This window comes from Haemaphysalis longicornis, unplaced genomic scaffold (genome assembly GCF_048455015.1).
Source record: "Haemaphysalis longicornis isolate Haplotype H1 unplaced genomic scaffold, Haemaphysalis longicornis Haplotype H1 scaffold_3, whole genome shotgun sequence".
Lineage (NCBI taxonomy): Eukaryota > Metazoa > Arthropoda > Arachnida > Ixodida > Ixodidae > Haemaphysalis > Haemaphysalis longicornis.
The window spans coordinates 232,928,947-232,950,756 of record NW_027526335.1 but is presented as its reverse complement, the minus strand read 5'-3'; the positions used below and the strand labels follow the sequence as shown (position 1 = coordinate 232,950,756).

The 21,810-nt window shown below is 46.8% G+C and overlaps 2 protein-coding genes across 3 annotated transcripts in view; one reads left to right on the top strand and one right to left on the bottom strand.

Annotated features, from left to right (window-relative positions):
- Positions 1-21,810, top strand: part of LOC144175765 (uncharacterized) — a 419,826-nt gene that overhangs the window by 245,784 nt on the left and 152,232 nt on the right. The window lies entirely within an intron of this gene.
- The window catches only part of LOC144176052 (uncharacterized), a 105,094-nt gene continuing 84,009 nt past the window's right edge, over positions 726-21,810 (bottom strand). The window contains exons 1-3 of one of the 2 annotated variants that reach the window (XM_077705173.1): positions 18,925-19,326; positions 13,152-13,301; positions 726-5,156 (exon numbers count right to left, since the gene is read on the bottom strand). In XM_077705173.1, coding sequence (XP_077561299.1) covers positions 4,891-5,156; positions 13,152-13,301; positions 18,925-19,201 — 693 coding nt within the window. In that variant the 5' untranslated portion in view covers positions 19,202-19,326 and the 3' untranslated portion in view covers positions 726-4,890. Of the gene's footprint in view, positions 5,157-13,151; positions 13,302-18,924; positions 19,327-21,810 lie in introns of those variants that run through there. The other variant, XM_077705175.1, reaches the window with a different exon arrangement.

Below are 21,810 nucleotides of genomic sequence, written 5' to 3'. Positions count from 1 at the left end.
CCAGTTCACTTCGTCATACCTTAATGCATAAAGTTAGTTGGCCTAATGTCAGGAAAACCCCAATACACCCCATGGGTGTATTGCTCCTATGCTCCGTGGATATGCAACTGTGAGAATTGGGGCTCGCAGGAAATTATAATTACTGGGGGTAGGTGTCAAAGAAACACATTGTACACCTAGCTGCCGGCCCAGTTCACTTCGTCATACCTTAATGCATAAAGTTAGTTAGGTCTAATGTCAGGAAAACCCCAATACACCCCATGGGTACTTCCTCTTCTGTAGATACGCAAGTGTGTTTGCTCCCATACCGTCGAAAACCCTAGAGAGAAAAAACACTGCAGGCTAACATCACCAGCCTGCATGTGTCAAGGGCAGTCAACACCTCTTTTATGCGACTACAGCAAGTTTCGCTGAGAAGTAAAAGGATGCATTTGTCCTTCCTTATTGTTAATTCATTTAGCATAAAAAATTTATTCATCATGCCCTTATATGTCACGAAACACTGCTTTAAGTGGTGCATTTTGCATTTTGTTCACTGAAGCAGTCTCTCCTTATTTTGGTGCAATTGGGTTGAATTACAAGTGGCAAGTGAAAAAAAGCCAGCATATTAAGCATAGTTACTGTATTACATTACTCTGATCGTTCTCAAAAATGTATGACATTGTACAGCAGCCAGAAAAGATTCCCCAAATAAATTAACTTTCCTCACAAGGACCACGAGAAAGTGTTGGTTATCACATCTCTTTATTCCGCATGAAAAAAACGAAAACATCTCAACGACAGGCCGACGTGTCTTGAGACTAGCACCGAACCCCCAATATGGTTGTGGTAAGTGCAGCTCAGTGCACTTCAAAGCCTGTGCAGACATGACAACGACATTTGTTATTTCACTTTGAGCAACACGGCACTCAGATATTTTTAGCTTCACACTCCTCTCGCAAGGCTGCTGTAAACAAAACACAACAGGTAGTGGAATGTGTCTTTTTCCTATGTACAATCGGTCCCCCGTGAGAACAAAACCGCTGCAGCGATAATACAAAACTCTGCCACAAACCGGTGCAAGTCTTGTGTAAATATATTTTCTAAAAAGAACAGGCTCTGCCCACACTGGCAACATGCCAGAGCCTTCCATTTAAAAGCACATTGGCACACACACAAGCACACACGCTTTGAACACTTCATAAAAGGTAAATGAGCCTCTGATTATGTGTAGGCACACACCTGGACGGACGGATTAGACAGTGAGGCAAAGGCATCGATGAAACGTTTTGTTCTACCCTCCGAGAAAACAAAATCATGCTTCTTTCATAACAAAAGGCCTTGCAACACCTACAGAATATGTATGGGATAAAACAGAGCAGCAGTACAAGAGTAATTTGTTACTAAATAGTTGAAACTAACAGAACGGACAGCATGAACAAAATATCTTGACATTTTCCGGGTAGCAATGGCACTTTAGCCAACAGTGAGATTCAACGTATGGAGTCCAATTTGAATGGGTGAAAGCTTGCAGGTAGTGCAGCAATAGGCCAGCAAATACAAACTTGCAAGTTGGAGATTCGAATGGGGAAATCAAAGTTTAGCAGCACTTAGGTATGGAATGTGCAAAGTCAATGTAATGAAAACCTGCTCGTAGGCAGCTTGACGCAACTTCAAGGCCCGCCTGCAACGAAACCTAATGCTTCAAATGTTTCCAGTGGAATGTCTGCACACAAGTTCAGTCGGAGCCACTGTGCTGGATTTTAGGAGTCCCAAAGTTGACATCATTAAAAACGCAAGAAAATGCAAGGCCAGAGATTACATCCTATCAAGAAAAGGTCAAACACCTCAAAACAATGAATTAACAAGCCCATAATTCCACAGTTTCGATGAAATGATTCAAATGGAACATGCAGTGAGAGCACATACTCATATTGTCAATTGTAGACTGCCCACAATCTTAGTCTGAGCTGCAAAATCAATTCACAGCCGTTTTGAGAGCTCGAAACCCACTGTTGTCATGCAGTTTAAGCGCAACTTCTTGGTGCAGAGGCCTTAAAAGGCTCATTTTGATTATGAGGTATGACATAGGCGATGAGGTCTGACACAGTGGAGGACTCCGGATTAATTGCTTGGCCACCTGGGGATCTTTAACGTGCCCCAAAATCTTGAACACACGGGCGACTTAGAAAGCTCAAGAAAAATCAACCTCACATGCTTATGGTGGGCCTTGTTTGCAGGAAAGTTCATTACAACAGTTTTTGGACATTTTACACAAGCGTTGTTGACCCCTATGAACAGATCTGCCTGCATGCATCATTCTGAGGCTCTAAGCAACAGTTGTAATCAATGACAGGTAAAAAATATCATTTGAATTAGTCCATCATATCATATAAGCTACAACCAAGATTGCAAACATAATGGACATGCTATGCCAGCGCTATATCAATGACATATAGGCAGGGGTGAGACAGCCCAAAGAGATTTGGGAGCAGTTTTCGGAGCAGCGAAATTTCAATTTTGGAGCAGAAGAATCTTGATTTGGAGCAGTTAGGGACATTTAATACATCGTCTTGTGAGCTTAAAAAACATAATTTCAGAAATTTGAAGGGTCAAGTAGACATTCCAATCAGTTTTGAATACACAGAACACTGAAACAGCCTTACGTGAAAGAATTTTTTAAAAGTATCATAAAGTTCTAACTGCACTACCTTCTTCCTAACGTGATATTGCGTTGATGCGTTGCGTTGACACTGACAACAAAACTGCCGCTAACATTATCAAATTTAAGGGCTCTGCAATTTTGGCGTGTTTTTTTACCATTTCATTGGTAAAATTATTATTTTTGTAATTTCAGGCTGCGTTTTATGAACAAGTGCAGTCACAGCAACAGCTGAGGAACTTCGAGCTAACGATCGCATAGCCCAACCAGCCTACCCATTTCAGTCCCCGGGGCGCACGTTCACCCCATGGTCATTTGAGTAGCGTTACTGTTTAACCACCGAGATTTTGGCATTAAATTTCACTTCGCATACATCGGGAGGCGAGCGACTGTTTCTGGCGACCCAGAACCGAGCGATTCGATGAGCGACTTGGTCCGTGGCGAAAAGTAGTTCGTCGCTAGTCGCGTCGCTCCCGAAGTCGCTTGCAAAATCGCTCCATGTGGTTAGGGCTTTATTAGTCGCGTGCTGTGGCAAACATGCAGTCCTGCAGCTATTGGGCGCTGCCTGAACAGGCAAAGCCCGCAACTTCCGTGTCGACCGTTCCATCCCCGAGGCTCGCGATCGCGCTTCGAAGCACGGCAACACCTCAGCATTTTATAACACCACAACGAGCCAAAAAGTTCACTTCACGAACCCGATTATAGACGCACGCACCGCGTTTCGCACTCAAGGACAAACCACGCCGAAGTCGTACGCCCCATATTTCAATGAACTTTTTTTCGAGCCCCGCAACTTCCCGTAATCTGGCACCAATCTCAAACCATATCCCCGCGTTAACGTCACTGTTCAGAGCCACAACAGATAGAATGAATAGACTGGAACCGAGCTGATAGCGTAACATAAACCACGGAAAATATCGGCGATGCGCACTGAGCGCGTTGGTAGCAGCCAGGTCAGGCGGTGGCCATGTTTGTTGCCACAGCGATGCCTAATTGAGAAGGCCGTTTCAGCGAACCCAGACGGAAAGCGAATCGAGTTTTAGAAGCTATCGCTTGCTTCGTTTCAGTCTTTCTATTTGTGCCATTTCTGTGTTTGCGATTGACCGACGATAAAAGCGGTGACCGGGATGCTGGAGGCTTTCGTCCCCGCCGAAACTGACATCAGCATCAAAATCCGTGCCGTTGAGGCTCTTTGGAGCAGTTTGGCGCAATTTTCGCCATTTTCGTGCTTTTGGAGCAGCTTGGCGCAGGAAAATGGAATTGTATCAAAAAGGCGCAATATGCGCAGCTGTCTCACCCCTGTATAGGTCGACAAAATGTTTATAACACACCATTTGGAGTTGTAAAGTCTCTACCGCCCAGCTGAGGCTTTTTTTAAACACATCAAAACAAAGAACAGGTTTTTCTCCTGCAAGAAAAGCCCATGCATGTTTGACTGTACTTTTTGCCAAGGTCATCAAACAGTGCACAAAACTTGCCTATTATACTGTGCTAGAGATCTAAAATGTCTGAGAAATCTCCACACATCTGGTAGATAGACTATAACTTATGAACTCCTCCAATCCCTTCCATCATGAAAATGAGATTTTTAGCACGAGTGAGGTGTTGAAAATTTAACTGCCTGAGCTATAGCCACACATAATGGCAACGCTTTAGTCACGACGGGCTCACTAAGGAAAACTATCCGCGTCCTCAACCTCCTAAAACTAGAAACTTGCCCCACTAGGTGAGCACAGATCAATGCTCCTGTGTATGTTGAGAGGACAGCTTTGTGGGCAGCTGCTGTGCAGGGTTGATTGCTTTCACAAAAGTGTGTAGCAGCACAGATGAACCTGCTTTGATTGACATCAAGAAGCGTATGCTCGAGCTCCAGAGCTGGGCAGCCAGTGCGACAAGTTCAAGTGGGCCACCCAGGCCACCAGCCTGATCACGGCTGTCGGCAGGATCTGGTCTTGAGGGGGGCAAACTTGTGCAGGGGGTGTGGCAGGTGCCCCCTCTGCACCCCCCTGCCGACAGCCGTGAGGCCGACGTTCGTTTGAGCTCCTGAGCTTCGTTTAGGTGACACTGTTTTCCGGCTCTAAATCCTTTGTGCCATACGGCGCACAGGAGCAAAAGGCAAGAAATGTGTGATGTTAGCCTCCCCTGTGGAGAGCCCCGATGCAAAGCAAGCAGCACCGGCCGAGGTACCCTCCACACCAGGCTGCCAGGCCCGACCCCATTGTGCAACTGCACACGGACGAGGAGAGGTTCTAGGCCCGCGTCTGCGGGGGCGGCGCGCCCATGGTGTGGGTGGGGTTCATGCCGTAGGCCTGCTGCTGCTGCTCCTGCTCGCCCAGCTTGCGCGCCATGCGGCGGCTGTCGACGGCAAACAGCACGGCCGCCACGTACGTGCAGAAGGCCCCGATGACGCCCAGCGCAAAGGACCACGACAGGAAGTTGTGGTCCGGGTCGGGCATCCAGTCCCGGCCGTCCCCGCGGGCGCCAAAGACGATCACCGCTATCGTGTTGCACACCGCTGCATGGGGGAAGAAGGGAGGGGAGATTAGTTTGGCGCCAAGTTCCTCTCACGCGCTCATGCAGCCAAGGGGACGACACAAAAGGGACACCACTGACTACAACTGAAAGTTAATTGTGCAAAACAGCAGCACATGTACGATAGCACACAGAAGGATAAACACTGCAAAAGATACAGACAGGGAGAGAGAGGGGGGGGGGGGGGAAGAAAACAACAGAAACAGAAACATTAATGCTCCCTCGTGCATTTAGAAAGGCAATCTTTTCAGCCACTAAAGGTACTGACAGCACACTGACGCAACTGTAATTAAGGTCTGCAATTGCACGTGCTTCAATGATCTCACGCATGAGTTGGTGCCGGCTCTTATCCGAAACCTTCCATCCCGGAAACTGTGCCTTGCAACTGCAGTTCCAGCAGTGAAAAAACATTGAGTTGTAGTCGCGCCATGGTGCTGTTCCTTCGTGTCACACCGTGTTATTTTCTCCGACATGCTACACCAACTAGCTCAAGTCCCGCGTGAGCACACACGAAATAAATCTAACGTTTCTATTTTCAAGAAGGAACACATGAAAATGAGCACCGCTTTAGTTTTGTAGCAACTGCAGGAACTGAAGATACCAGGAGCCTGGCTGGCATAGTTACTGCAGTTTTGTTCTTATTAAGCTGTTCAACACAATATCATTCAAACAGGCAAACGTAAGCTCCTCAGTATTTTTTCTTCTCTGCATCATTACTGTTGTCTCATCATGTCCTCATCATTAAGTGTATACTCGGTGACAACTTAAGAACGGCACCGGGAGTTGCCGCTGTGCCTTATCACCGTAGCCGGATGTTTCTCCGCGCGGCGCAAGTAGGGCGTTACTGGGAATATTTTGAGCATGGCATGAGCCGTTCCCGTGATTTTTTCGACTTAATATGCTTATAAATGACTCCAGTGACGACAAACAAAGTGCGTGAGAAAAGGCGGACGATATCACGCATTCATAGCAAACCCCTTTCAAAACGCGCGCGCATTGACTTCACGGGTCCGGCGCTTTGGCGGAGTGATACACTACATGAGGTGGAGCCGTTCTTGAGTTGTAACCAAGTATAGAAGGACTTCTCGTAGGACCTTCTTTTCAGACCCTGTCAACAGCTGCACACAATGAAGGAAACAAGCTGAAGTGCTAAGTCAACTGAAGTCGTTCTAGTTTTTTTAAACAGTGGCGACATCACTGTGCTGAAATGGTGTGTTTGTATTTTCTTCAATACCCCAATTTTGTGAGCCATTCTTTAGAGTCTGTGTGGAGCACAAGGCAAGCTTCCGGTGTGTATCAAAAGCCCCTTGGCTCACTCAAAATGCATGCTTTTGAAATGAATGAATTTGCCTCCCAGGCTTCTTACAAAGATTTGTAGTTTTTTGCCTACATCTCCACACCGCTGTAGCTGACGTATTTTTAGCTTTAACAGACTGTCGTAACACAGTCCAAGAACGTCTACATATGGGTACTTTACAGTGAGATGCATACGAGGGCTGACAAGAAAGCATCTCACTTGATATTATTTTCCCACAACTAATGCACACAGCCTGAATTCGCTCGTACAACTTCGATATTTCCAAATAATTTTCCCACCTTAAAATGAGTTCCGGTATTTTGGCTATTAGGAATGGTCAAGGCTGATGTCTATCCCACTGGATCAGAACTCAACATCAGTGTCAATTCCATGTACAGCGATGATGACACATAGAACGAAAACCATGCAATCATTCAGAGGGAAGGCATAGGTAACACAGGTAAGGCATAGGGTTGGGCAGTGACAACCACATTTCTGATGACAGCCGAGAGACATTTGGCAGCGTCAGCTTGCACTACACAGGGGTGAGACAGCCGAATCAGATTTGGGAGCAGTTTTTAGAGCAGCGAAATCTCGATTTTGGAGCAGAGGAACCTTGATTTGGAGAAGAAGGACAACATTTATTATGTCACCTTAGGAGCCTCAAAAATGCGTCTTTTGGCAACTCAAGGGGGGGGGGGGAGTGCACTTTTTAATTGGTTTTGAACGTACATAACACTGAAACAGTCTTTCAATAAATTTTTTTCTACTAGAGTATCACGAGGTACAAACTGCGCTACCTCTTTACAAACCATTTTTAAATTATTAGGCTCTATGCATACTGTAAAATCCCGAGCAAGCGCCCCCCTCCATTCTCGAGTGATTTGAAATTTGCGCCAAATCCCGAGCAAGCGCCCCCTGCCTTTTTTTAACCTTGTCCGGCGCTTCACCCATTTTCACAAAACCTCTTACCTAGTTGTTTAGTATTTTCTTTTCTTTTTTTGCTAAACATTTGCATGTTAAATTATAGAATGATGCAATTTTTTGGAAAAATAAACTGTTTGGGCTTATGTATGTCACGTGCAGTATCCCTTCCTCGTGCGTAGCCAGCACACGGCCAAAGCCGAAGCTGGCCGAAACGTGAGCCAGCGGGAGCCAGCATCGCTGCTGTCAGTCGCCATTTGCCATTATCGAAAAACGTGTGGACCGTCCCACGTGTGCGGGACGTAAGCAAGAAGGACACATTCGTACACAGTGAAAAAAAAAGGTTGAGGTTGTAGAGTGGCATCGACAAACCGGCAGAAACGTGCACGCGACTGCGCGGCATTTCGGGATCGACCGGAAGAGAGTGCGCGAATGGGACAAGAACTTTGAAACCCTGCTACAGCGCAGCTATAGAAAAGGAAAGGCACAACGCAAGCTAAGCAGCGGTGTGCCTGTATTCAGTGAAGAACTAGACGACGCTCTTTTTGAATTTTTCGAGAGTGAGAGGAGCGCCGGTCGTGCCGTCAGCAACAGGCTGTTGGCTGAAGAGGCCAGAAAAATCGCGGACAACCTGAAGTCGGGAACTTCGCAGCATCGTCGCAATACATCAAGAGGTGGAAAGCGCGGTTTGGGGTCACAATGCGCCAAGCGACAAATGACAGTCAAAAGACCCCTGATGATCTCGCCGAAGCTGCGAGTGCTTTTCGATCAGCTGTCAACGCTCTGCGACTTCGCCACGACTTCACACCGGCCAACATTGCCAACATGGATCAAATTATGGTCCGTATCGACAATCCTGCCTGCAGAACGAACAACGTTGCCAGTGAAGCAACAGTGCGCATAGCGAACACTGGTTGTGCGAGACGCGGCTTTACAGTTGCTTTGGCAGCATGTGCGAATGGAGACAAGCTACCAGCGTTTGTGATTTTAAAGGAACCGAGCGGCAAGATACCAGCGAAGGCATTCATGAAACTTCGCATTCCAGGTAAGTGTCAAACAAATTACGTGTTTGTTTATTATGGCTTTCAAATCAATACACTTGTTTACAACTAGCATTTTGCATTGTTCTTTTATCTGTAGGAAATGTTCGCCTCACTGCATCAAGAAATGGCTGGATGACCTCGGAGAAATTCCAGGAGTGGCTGTCGAGGGTCTGGGGCCCGAATAGTGACGACGTGCGGCGACTTCTCGTAATTGATCAGGCACCCATCCACAAAACTCCGGCAGCGAAGGACGCGCTACAGGCATGCGACACAGACGTCGTGTATGTGCCTGCCGGATGCACAGGCCTGCTGCAGCCCGCCGACGTCTACTGGAACCGGCCATTCAAGGCTCGGCTTCGCGCTTCGTGGGAAGCCTTCGTCAGGAAGGGCGAAAAAACGGCGAAGGGCAATCTCCGCAAGCCATCGCGGCAAGAAGTACTGTGTTTTGTTTCGGAGGCATGAGCAGCCGTTTCCGAAGAAACTGTTGCCCGGTCTTTTAAAGGATGCGGTATTTCTAACGCCCTTGACGGGTCAGGTGACGGGGACCTACATGACCGGCTTTCAAGTGTTGGTGCTGTAGACCCAGAAGATCGCGGACCCCTCCAGGCCGAGTGCATGGAGATGATTTTTGCGACGGACTCGGATGAGTCATTTGATGGATTCGCGTGACGATGACTGAGAATACGGCACTTTGAACTCCCTTGACTGGTCAAAAGACTGCAAGCAAACTGTACGACCAGTCTCTTAGTGTTGATCGGCAGTCGTTTGCTGAATTTGGGAGGGGTGAATAAAAACAGCATGCATGTAAATAAAGTTATTTCTTTTCTCAGCGAGTGTTTTGCGTCCATATTGAGTTCCGGTCCGCTACCGTAAAAACTTTCGCGGGATAGGTATTGGGGGAGGGGGGGGGGGGAGGGGGAGGGCGCTAGCTCGGGATAATACGCCGCCATTTTGAATTTCGGTCGACGACCGAGCAAGGGCCCCCCTCAAAAATTCCTCAAATTATCTGTTACCACAGGGGGGGCGCTTGCTCGGGATTTTACGGTAGATATAGTGAAATGCCGTTGAAAATATCGAATTGAAAAACTAAGCAATCGTAAGGCATTCGTATTATCATGTGAATGCGACCTTATTATTTTTGTAATCCCGCTTTATGCACAAGTGTAGAGCCGCGGCAAAAGTTGTGCAAGGCAAGGTGACAGTCGGCGCACCCCAGCAGCACCCCACCAGCATACCATCGCACCCCACCATTTCAATCCTAAATGTGCATGTTCACTACAATCGTTATTTGAGTGACGTTGGTATATTTAGCCACCTCTCTTGGCATTAAATTTCACTTCAGATAGCTGAAAAATTATTACTAGCCTGCAATAATAGCCCATCCCAAAATCGGACACTGCTTGAACATTTTGCGGCGATGTAGCCTGCGGTTTTACTTCTGCAGTGTCGATCGTCCCATTCCGACGTCTCGAAAGCTTGCTGTCAAAGGCAGCAATACCTCGGCATTTTATGAGTCCGAAATTTCACTTCAAGCACACACTGCCCCTCACACTCAAGGCCAAAACACGGCGAATTCACGGGCACCATGTTGGTTTTGACAAACTCCCATCTTTCGAGTTGCACAACTTCCCGCAACAGATCAAACGACTAAATGTAACCCCAGCCAACCCCATAACCAAAACCACAGTAGAAATCGGTGAAGAGCACTCTGCCTGAACTACGAGCAACTGCTTCACCCAACGGCCATGTTTCCAAATCTTCACCACACCAAGACGGCGGAGTCCAGCAATGTCGTTCTGGTGCTCCACAGTGCCATTTTTTCATCAACTTGCACAAGTGGTTTGTCGCCTCAGTACTCATAAGTATTTTTTCTACAGGACTTTGCAATAGTTTTCGACTGAAAAACTTTAAAAATGCACAGATTATACAAGTGCGACCCGACATTGTGACTTTCGAAAAAACTACCTCGGTGACAATTTTATGAAGGTTTTTTTATTGAATGATGGATCAATTAAACTTTTACAAACAGCATCACCTTGGAAATGCGGGCAAAGTATGCCGTCAGTAAGCATTTTTTCCCACTGAAACTGATGGGAGTGTTAACATCCTTGCCTCTCGACTGTTTTGGAGCAGTTTGGTGCAAGTTTTGCAATTTTCAAGCTTTTGGAGCATCCTGGCGCCGGAAAGCACATTTGTATCAAAACTGCACAATATGTGCAGCTGTCTGCAGTAACAGCTTGTTAATACGAACTGCAACGGGATGCCACTTCAGTTTGAATTAGGGAAAGTTTGATCTAACGAATGTAACGAACAAAAACTGCACAAAGAAAATTGGGAGCAGTAGAGCATGTCAGCAATTATTTGCTTGAGAAAGTCTACGACTGAAGCCTGCCTTTAATTCCTTAATGCAGATGTGACCACTTTCTTTTCTCTAACAGGCGAATGTAGTGGAAGGCGTCCTTTTCATGTATACACCAAAAAGGAAAAAGAAAAAAGAGATGGGTGGCATTGTATCTGGTCATTACTTGCTAATGATGGCTGCACTGGTGTTCCGTCCACCCCCTCCACGTGGTCTTTGGCAGGACAGGTTCTATGCGTCTAACTTTAGAAATGATGCCACCTGTCACCACGCCCCACATTCTGAAATTGTTCCTACATCGACGTAGTCCGGAACGAAACTTCTTCCATAAACGTCTGCTACGGGTGTTTTGAAGTGATTTTCCCCGATTTATGTTCTCTCTCCGTTTTTCTTTCGTTTCTGGAGACGATGTAGCCTTGGGTGTAGGCAGTGGGTGCGTTTCTTGGCGGTGAAGCCGGCAAAGCCAGCAGAGTTGCACAGCGTCTTCAAATTCCAAGTGATAGACTATGCTCTGAAACACACAACCGCACAGCCAATGAGGACTTCGGAATCAGAGAAATTCGCCCATGATACTGGAGATTCCAGCACGAAAAGTTGACGGCTACATTGCTGGGCCTTCTGTGGGCTGAAGAGTGGCAAGTTTCCATGTGTTGAAGAGGCGATGCTTAACTACGTGAGAGATCTCCGCAAAGAATGCTGTGTTGTATCTCTGCCTCTGATCCAGAACCAAGCGAACGTAATTGCCAGGAGGCAGGGAATTTCTGCCCCAGATTTCTAGGCAAGAAGTGGCCTAACTACACAATTTATGCATTGGAATGGCTTGTCCCTCAGACAGCGGATGGCATAATGCCAGTGGCTGCCCTATACCAACGAACATAAAGTTTTAGAATGTCCCCGGTTTGTAATTAGCGTACGCCAACGAAAAGGTTTTCTCCCATCACTGATAAAAAATGCCACTCAGGTGCCACTGAGCTTCAATATGCCATGAAACAGGGAAGTCGAAAGAGGAGGGTGCACAGAGCAGCCTCGTCAGGACATCGGGTGCTGAATACCAGAGATGCACTGTGACGCTGGCCATACTGACGGACGGAAAAGTGTAAACGGAAAACTGTTCTGAAACAAAATTTTCCAGGGGCATCCACATCTAGGTTCATGAAAAGGGGCACACGATGGCTGAGCTCACGGTCAAATGGATGTCACCTGTCTGGCAACAGCGACGAACAGCGCTTCCTTCATTGCTTCTTTTGGTGGACACCTTTTGTGGACACCCCGTGGGAAATGTTCATGCGAAGCTGGAATAAGTACACATGGACATCGCTGTCATACCAGGTGGCCTCACGTCAGTGCTACAGCCCGTTTCAGAAGCTGTATCTGTACTGTATGATCGTGGAGATCCATGCTTTGACCAGAAAAAGAAAAGGAGGGGGATCAATCAAGCTGCTTTGCTACTGAATCCTGAAAGCATGGAGCAACACTGGAGATGATGGGATCATCAAAAGTTTCAATAAGGCCGGGAGATCAAACTCGCTTGACTCCACCGAAGATGACTTGCTTTGGGAGTATGAAGGTGCAGTCAGCGATGACAATGTGTCCAAAGGAAAGTGTGTGATGACAGTTCAGATTCGAACTCTGGGTGAGCTTGTGTTCTTTCAAGACTTCCAAAAGCAAGTCTCGTTCGAAACACTCTGCTTATTTGCACGTCTCACAGCTCCTGACCTTCTGGCACGCAATGCATTACATTTTTTTTTCTGTACCACAACATGTTTCCTTGGAATTTTACCCCGCGCAATGCTCGTAACCCCAATCTTGTATCAATGTTCCTGAAAAAAAGAAAATAGCACTCATTATAAGAGTAAGTACGGTACTTGCGTACACCATAACCAGATGTAAATTTGCTTAATACTTAATAAGCTTTCTTAATACTTAAATTAAATATTTTAAATTAAATTTAAATTTAAAATACTTAAATACTTAAAATAAATTTGCTTAATACTTAAAATACTCAATACTAAATACTTAATGAGCTCAATTGCTTTTGCACTTGGATTATGGGAACACAGCAGGCTATCTGGCTTGGGATTGGGTCGGTGGATGTACCCAATTCTAACAAATCCAAGCGGCAAATCTCATCAAGACTCCGTTTCAGAATGCTCACAGCAGCACTGTGTAACCATATCGCAAGGCTCAAACAGCCTGCAAATTTCTTGTGCATTTGCTTCTGTGCCCACAGCCACCGCTCTTTCAGGGCACCATCGCTAAAGGGCGTCCTGTAAACGTGGCAGAGAATGTGCCACTGGGCACGTGAACTGGGCAGGCGGCTGTTGGGCTGAAAGCAATGCCGCAGCAGGGGCTCACCCGAGGCCACAAGCAGGGCGACGACCACCTTCAGCACCTGGTGTGTCCTCGCCGAGGGCAGGCAGATGTGCATCACCAGCAGCAGGACGCACGCCAGCAGCAGCAGGGTGAAGCCAATGGTGAAGAACACTTGCACCGCCACAAAGAACGCTGCACGGGAGGCACAAGAGGCCGTGAGCGACACGAAACAGAGGAAACATCCCACTTCAACTACCCCACGCATCCGCTAAATTTTCTCTCCGCAATTACCGCAGTGAATTCATTTCAAATACTTTGGCATTACTTTGGAAACCCACTGGGTCATGTCACATAAAAGACGTTACCAACGGCGCAAACCATCTTTTTGGCTCTCTCCAAACAAACTTGCCTCTAGCACTGCAAAACTATGGCGTCATTCATGCACACCACGACCGGCTTTATAAAGCCGGCCGTGATGCACACACACAGTGTTTTTTTATTTTTCAAATAGCTTTGTCTTCAAGCCCACATATCAACAAGTGCCTGCCCGTTCGTAGAATGGCTTGCCCGTATCTACGAATGGGCCATTCAATTCAAAGTTTTTATCATAAAGCGCGGCTAGAGACAATCACTTTGCATGCACAATACAGCTACCACCCATTGACCCTAACTTCAGCACCATGAGCCGAATTCCCTTGCACAGACGAAAATAAGATAAAGAATTGCAAAATTAACAACAACGGCCTGCTAGCCACCTGTGCAACTGCTTTGCAGGATGTCAGAACACACATGCAAGTTGTGTCTCTCGAAGACAAGCCTGAGATAGCAATGAGAGCCGTAACATCAGAGGCTGTCATGGAACGAAAGTACAACAGAAAGGCACTTGTTCTCTTGGAAACGCTTAATGAAGGCCCCTTTGTTGCTCAACGTAGCCCTCATTCATTGTATATATTTATGTGCACAGACACTGGGTCAACATTTGCTGATAAATCAATTGCCATCAACCTGAACATTTCTGATTAGCTGAACATACTTCTGCAGTTCTTTGGAGTTCAGACAAACGGTAGCCTGCTGCAAGCAGGAGCATCTAAGTAGCGTGAGCCTGTGCAGACCTCTGTTCTTTTTCTTTTTCTTGACGTCACAGTTTCGCACTCAGTGCTGCCTCCTTCTGTCGTGAATTATTCCATTCACTCCATCTGGCAGAAGCTCCAAGTTAAACAATCTCTGGTATCCAAGCAACACGAAGTATGCAAGCGTTGTTTTAAAAGTGCAGGGAAAAAAACATCCTAAATGTGTGATGACTTGGACATAATAGCGGTGAAAATTCACTAGAGATCCTTCCGATGGTTGCACAAAAGATGCTGAGCCGCTGTGGCCATTGATGTTCCATATGAAGCAGGGCAAGCCCAGGCCGTGTGCAGAATATTTGGACGATAATTCAAGCTCCTCTGAAGGATTTCTAGCATGAAAACGGGCAATATGCAAGGAGTAACAGAAAAATTTTAGTTCCTCGCAAGAAATATTGAGCGAGCCCGATTTTCACATTAATTCCTCTTTCAACAGCTACTACTATTGTCACTTTGTCATTGGCTCTTCATTGGAGACTGAATTTCTGTCAAATATGTTGTCATCACCTCAAAACCATTCCACAGTCTCACCAGAACATCATGTAATTTCTTTTGCAGGTATTCATTCCTGGTTTTGTCAAAAATGACAAAGAAATTGCCAGACTTTTCCATCATGTCTATAAGACTTCATGCAAAGAAAAATGAGCACCCACCATGGCACGGAGACGCGCATTTCTTTCTGAATGAGAGACGCTTCTCGTGATACTGCTATCAGGAAACACTTCTTAGAGCAGGTGGGAAACACATCTACTGGAACTGTAGGAATAGTGCGAAGACAAAACTTTCATATTCCACAAAAGTGTCGGCTACAATTATGAAGCCATACTTTCCAAGCCATTTCTTTCCAAGTCATACTTTCCAAGTCTTCGTCAAGTTGTTTCCGTCAGGTTTGACACTTGAAAAAAAAAAAAAATAAAAATCGCGACAAAGGAGCCGCTTTGGATCAGTACTTTGCCCTTCGCTGATGGCTCTTCATCAAGACAGATCGTTGCAATGTCGATCAGCAACTGACACTGCCCACTTTGCTCGATCATGATTGCTTATTTCTGGCCTCGCCCCGTGACGATGCTCCTTGTGTTCCGGCAATGCATAGATTGGAACTTGCACTGTCTGCCTGGCATCTTGTCAAAGTAAAAATGTAGGCACGGCACCCAACAGAAATGGGAACTTCAGCGCCAGGAATGGCATGCAGGAAGCTAGCTGACAAACTGACTGTCAACAATATGGCTTGCACTGAACTGCACTGGTTTTACAGCCCACGCTAGCTGCTGTACGACGCAAAATTAGGCATTTGAAGTGTTTTAAATGCTTTTTTACTTAGTGTTTTTTTGGCTAAAAATATTCCGTGACTGGAATGAAGCTGAGTGAGTTACCAAAGGCTAGTTCTTTCACATTCAAATTGAATACTGACTTCATGGCTGGCCCCTTTAAGCATGCCATTTGTGCGTCTAATACCTGTGCTACATGAGTGTTTCAAAGGACATTTCAGTTAGATTTCAAATGCCATTCGAACTGGAAGGATTTCCGCCAATCTACACGACAATTCTCAAAGGCAGTTGAAAGTTTCCGAATTCACTCGCCATCTTTTTTTTGTGTGTGTGTGTCACCACAACTGCCCTAATTTGTCCATGACAAAAATTTAACCTTAGAGTTGAATGGGCAAAAAAAAACAAAACAATTATTTGATCAAATTGATAACAATCACAAGCACGCACAAAATAGCCAGTTTTTTTTTTCTTTTTCCGCACTGCCGGTGTTGAGTACCACGTTACCTTGTAATCATAGAGTGAGCGATAGAGAACAAAAACAAGCGAGAAATTATGATCTTGCACTTAAAACACTAAGTTTTACCGTAAATACAGTCGAGTCCACTTATAACAATATTGAGGTGCCATGAAAATATCATTGTTATAACCGATTATTGTTATAAGTGGGTTATGCCAAAAATAACAAAGAAAACGTGACAAACAAGAGCATTTAATGAGGGGAACATGATAAACAAGAGCACTTAATGAGGGGGAAGTTACTTAAACTTTTCACTTTTTAGCAGGTAGAAAACCGCAAGCAGTCAGCTTCGACTGCTTACTGGCCATCTTATTGACATCTTTTTGCAAAGCGTCCAACTGCTGCGCGTGGCCGAGCGGAAGGTTTTTAGCAAACACAAAATCGCGCAGGGAGTCGATCATTTGCAACGCTTCCTGATGCGACACAACCTGCATGGGTTCCGGTTCCTCCTCGTCGTCGCTGCTGTAGTCTTCCGCGCCGGTGACCGGTCCTCCTCCCCCTCCTCCGCGTTGCCGCGGCAGGCGAAAGCAGCGGTGGCATGCGAGCCTCTTCGGCGGGCACTCGCCGCGTGCGAGGCCAAGTGCACTATCGCCTGGCCGCCGCACATATGCTCTCATGCCCTTTTGCGTAATAGGCGGGGTTGGGGTGGCATCGTCGCAGCGTTTTTGCATTTTTGCTTCGTTCAGGGTTGGTTCCAGTGCCCACATTTAATTGTTATAACCGATATTGCATCATGACAGCATTGTTATAAGCGGTTTATTTTGCCATAGAATACAATGAAAAGCTGACGGTGCCGCGGCTGTCCATTGTTATATCCGATATATTGTTAAAACCGGTATTGTTATAAGTGGACTCGACTGTAATTGTTTTTGTAATTATGGCACGCAAAAACTGCGTACCACCCAGGAGAAAATGGTAGCTGGTCCCAGCTGGTTTATGGGTAAATTCCCAGCTGGGAGCAGCTGGTTCCAGCTGGGACCAGCTAAGACCAGCTGGGCCCAGCTGGGAATTTAACCATAAACCAGCTGGGACCAGCTACCATTTTCTCTTGGGCAGGGTACAAGCGTTTCAAAGGCCTTTGAGAACCTCAAAGGACGTTGGTGGTGTTCCTTTGACTCAAATGGCATTTCAACCTTTGAAAAATGTCGTGTAGCAGCTCAAAGGTGTCATTTGGGTCAGATGACATTCCACTCAAAGGCCTTGGAAACGCTGGTGTAGCACGGGTATAATATCAGTGCTACATGAGCGTTTGAAAGGCCATTTGAGTCAAATGGCTTTCGAATGGCCATTCAAACTGGAAGGAGTGCCGCCAATCTACACGACAATTGTCAAAGGCAGTTAAAAGTTTCCGCACGCACCTGCCATGTTTTTGTGTCACCACTGCTGCTCAGTTTTGTTGTCATATCTTGACAAAAAAAAAAATTCGATGTCAGGCCAAAAAAATACTTTGTGAGCGATAAAATTGATTAGTACCTTCGTGAGCAAAACATGCAAGAACAAGACAGTTCTTTTTTTATTTTTTGCACCGCTGGTGTTGATAGTACCAAGGTACTTCATAGTCATAGACTGAGTGATAGTAAACAAAAACAAAATAAAAAGGATTAAGCACGTGCTCTTCAAAAACCAATTTTTACTCGTAAATAATTATATTTGTAAATACAGCATGCAGAAACTGTGTGCGAGAGTACAAGCGCTCGTGTTTCAAAGGCCTTTGAGATTCTCAAAGGCCAGTTGTCAGGCTCCTTTGGCTCAAATGGCATTTAAACCAAATGCCTTCGAAAAACATCGTGTAGCAGGTCAAAGCTGTCATTTGAGTCAAATGACATGCGATTCAAGGGCCTTCGAAAGGCTCGTGTAGCATGATTCTTTCGTAGTACACGACTAATACATTCTATGTGGAGAAATCAGAACGATGCATATATATGCTATGCATTAGAGCAAACACTGATTTGCACTTTTGCGAAGCAATAACAATAAAGGTCACAGGTCCTGAGGGGTTGCACAGACTCCCAAACAAGAAATGCTTCACATGTTTCAATTGCAATACACTGCATACAGTGCATACAGTACAGTGTCCTCAAACAAAAGTTTGAGGACAGCTCTGATCATTTAGTAAAACTCTTTACTGCACAGTAATCTATGAGCTAGGCGTTTTTTGGTGGTCAAAAATAAAGCTCAGCAATTTTTGACACCCCGGTGCTACTTGAAGGAATCTAGCACATTTATTTTCTTTGCATACAGCAAGCTTTTAACTGAAATACTAACTCTAAAGAAATATTTTGAAGATCGCTCCAGCATATTTATGATGTGAAAACTTGTTGCCCATGGGATGATGCCTGAATAGTTGTCTTTTTTTTTTTTTTTCGGGAACACGGTAACATTATCATTTAAAATTACGTTGCACACAAAGCAAGTTCTCATCTCAAGCGCTAGCCTTGGACAAGTAGTTTGCAAAACAGTCAAGAAGTACTGAGAAATGTCATGCACTAAAATGCACTGAGCCCGTGAACCACGCGCGGGGTCATGAGTCTGAATGCGATGGACGGACAGAAAACTTGCCCGGCAGCTACTAACACTAGAAAAGTTGCTACGATGGCCCGGGTGGCTCCCAGCACAGAGAACTCGTAGCGGGGCTTCTATTTTAGCAAAACAAAGCGTGTACGGTGCAGAGGGCACACGGGTCAATAAACCACACTTGTACGGACGTAGACTTCGTTGAGTTCACAGTCTTCTTTTTTTTTTTTTTTTTTTCCTTTCGGTAGTGGTATTCAAAGTACGCGCGTTCCGTTGTGTGACAAATCACGTGACCTCAAGAAAAAAACAAGGGCGGGGACAGAACGCGTGCGCGCGCGCTCCTCCTCCGCCGGCCCAGCTGCAACGGAAGAGCGCAACGCGGCACTCACGGGTCTCGATGAAGTCGCGCAGCGTGTTGTACTCGTAGGCGAATATCCAGCGGCAGCCGACATAGAACTTCTCCATGTTCAGGTCTCCCGGGTGCGCGAAGCTGCGGAAGCACGTCTCCCACAGGCCGAGGCGCAGGAGCTGCGCGCTGTAGACGCGCGGGTCTGAGGCGAGCCAGTAGGGCGTCGTGAACGCGATGAACACCAGCACCAGGCTCAACGCCGCGAACAGGTAGCCGGCCTTGCGGCCCAGCGACATGCGCGACCAGGCGCTCGACATGGCGGTGACGAACCACGGCGGCGGTTACGAATTTCACGGTTCAAAAATCGCCCGCAGTACGCGCCCAACGTCACCGCCGCCGCCGATCCAACATGGCGTCTGCTCTCTCCCCCAGCGGGCGTCGCCGCAAACGGGGCGCAGGTGCGCCGCTGATCGCTTGGTCGCGCCAGGCGGGCATTCCTGTCCGCCGAGTAGCAGCAGCAGCAGCGCGCAGAGAGAGGCGCGATTCTTCCTCTCTTCCAGATTCTCCTCCTCCTCCTCCGAAAAAACACGCTTCGAGGATGGGAGTGTGATCAACAGGTACAGAATGCAAAACGAAAGTCCATTTCCGCCGATGTTGTTATGGCGGCCGTCGCGGCGCAAACTTAGCCAAGTGCGGCAGCCGGCTCGGGGCGTGAGTCACGATCGATGCACGCGTGCGGCGTGCAGGGATGCCTTTCGATAGGATCTGATCTTGAAGTCTGCGGTACGATTACGTGGTTGAAGGTCTTCGCGCAGGCACGATTGGCGCCACAACAATGCACTCGGGAGCGACACGAACTGCGCAGCATTTGCATGAGTAATATTCGCTAGAAGCTAGATACATGATATATATATGAAGCGCCAGGTTTGCGCTCATGCAGCCAATGCTTACTACGGAGAGACAGGAAGCTTTAATTTGGTCCTTGTACTTTTACAATGCAACTGTATTCGAATAATGCACCCGGCTGTATAATGCCATTGGTTACAGCAGGGTCGGACATACGTGAAATTTAGTTTAAAGCAATTTTAGCAAGGGACTTTTTGGAGCTAATTTCTGATGATACATACTTCTTTCGTGACTCAAGTTGCCGGACGAAACCAAAAAAATAAAAGGGCCGGCATAACAGCCAGTGATGTTGTCTGTAACGGTGCACAATTTGAGCCAGGAGGCAGGGTTGCGAAATTCGCACATCAATTTAATATCACATTTCGTCTGCGTGTGGGCAATCATGCCCGAATTTCTCTCAGCGCTAAATCGTAAGCGAAAATTTTAACCTCCTGGTTACAGCGCAAGTCGGCAAAGCGACTTTGCCCAACCGAGAATATCCCACTAAGACAGCCGACGTCGGTATGCTTTTGCGAGTTCAATGCGCAGTTTGACACAGCCGCCGCCAGTGTGTTGTCTCGGTTACTATTCTGGACCTCCGAAGCAATTAAAAAATAACAACAGTCATTGTCACTGCAAGTTCCCCAAGCCTTCCACACCCGTTACTTACTGACAAAAAAATTACAACAACCGCGAGAAATTCTCGATGGTGCGTTAGGAAACACCTTCCTTGACTTCCACATCACCCTCCCGACGTTTTTCACGCAGCCTGAAGAGAAGGGCCACTTGCTGCTCGATAACGGTCGAGCCTAGGGTTACCAACGTTACGAATTTTGCGGGACTGTCCCGACTTTTCATACAACGTACCGAGTCCCGCGCCGTCCCAGTCGGGACAGCTGTATGTCCGGGAATTATTCCGGACCGTCCAGTTATAAGTTTTTATGCTCTCCAAAGCACGCCCAACAAAGCGCGTCACGCTACAGGTAAGGCTCAACTTCCGCGTGAAGTGCGACAACTTTTACGAGTACATTCGCACCAAGAGGAATTGTTGCGACTAGCATGTAGCCAGCTGAAGTACCACTTCAAGTAGCCGCAACAATAAAGAAACAATGTATTTACCTGGAAGATGCTGTAATAAAGAAAACTGATTTCGTGTCTCCCTGTTAGTGTACGCTACGCTACTCCCCTCCCCACTTCCCGACTTCCTTTACTGAAGAGTTGGTAACCCTAATCCAGCCTCGGCAGTGATGAGAATTTGCTGCATGGCACAGCAGAACAAAATTGGAATTAAGCACCGGTCGTCGTAATAGGCGCACATGAACGCTTATCGTGAAACTACGCGAAATTTCCCAGAAGTGCGCGACTCAGGGAGCCGTCACAGCTTGAACAGCTCGGCTTCGTTCACGCCCATCGAGTCACTCTGGTCCGTGACGTCATTTCCCTTGGAGGTCTCAGCGTACGGCGCTGAATGGATATGTGGATTCCAATGGATGGATATCATACGGATGAGAATTTAGAACAGCGAGGGGAGAAAAAAGAGGGGTGGGGGCGATGAGTTTCAAACAGAAAAGAGGGAGAGATGGGAGGGAGGAAGCAAATCTATAGGTTAGCTGGGAGTAGGGCAAGTAAACGTAATAAAACAGGCAAGTCGGTTGTTGACAACCGACGCACCGATTTAAAGGGAAAGCCACTCATCATCATAATCATCAACTGGAAAGGTGAGTCAACGCTGCCGCAGTCGGGGAACTGAGCTCGCGCGAGCTGAACAGCGTCTCACGCGATACGAGAGCCACGCTCGACGTCACGGGCACTCGACACCCCACAGACTGACAGGCCCCTCAGTAACCTGGTAACCTTCCGCCGTCGGGTGCCGGTGACACTTCCAGTATCGGACACCAAAAAGGATGGCCTCGCGGCTCGTGAAGACTATAGTTTTTTTTTTTTAAACTTTCCTGCAACGCGCGGCTGACCGCTCCGGCTGCTTTCGTCCCTCGGTGGTGAACGTGAGAAGAGCGCGCAACGGCGCGCGCAGACGACCGCA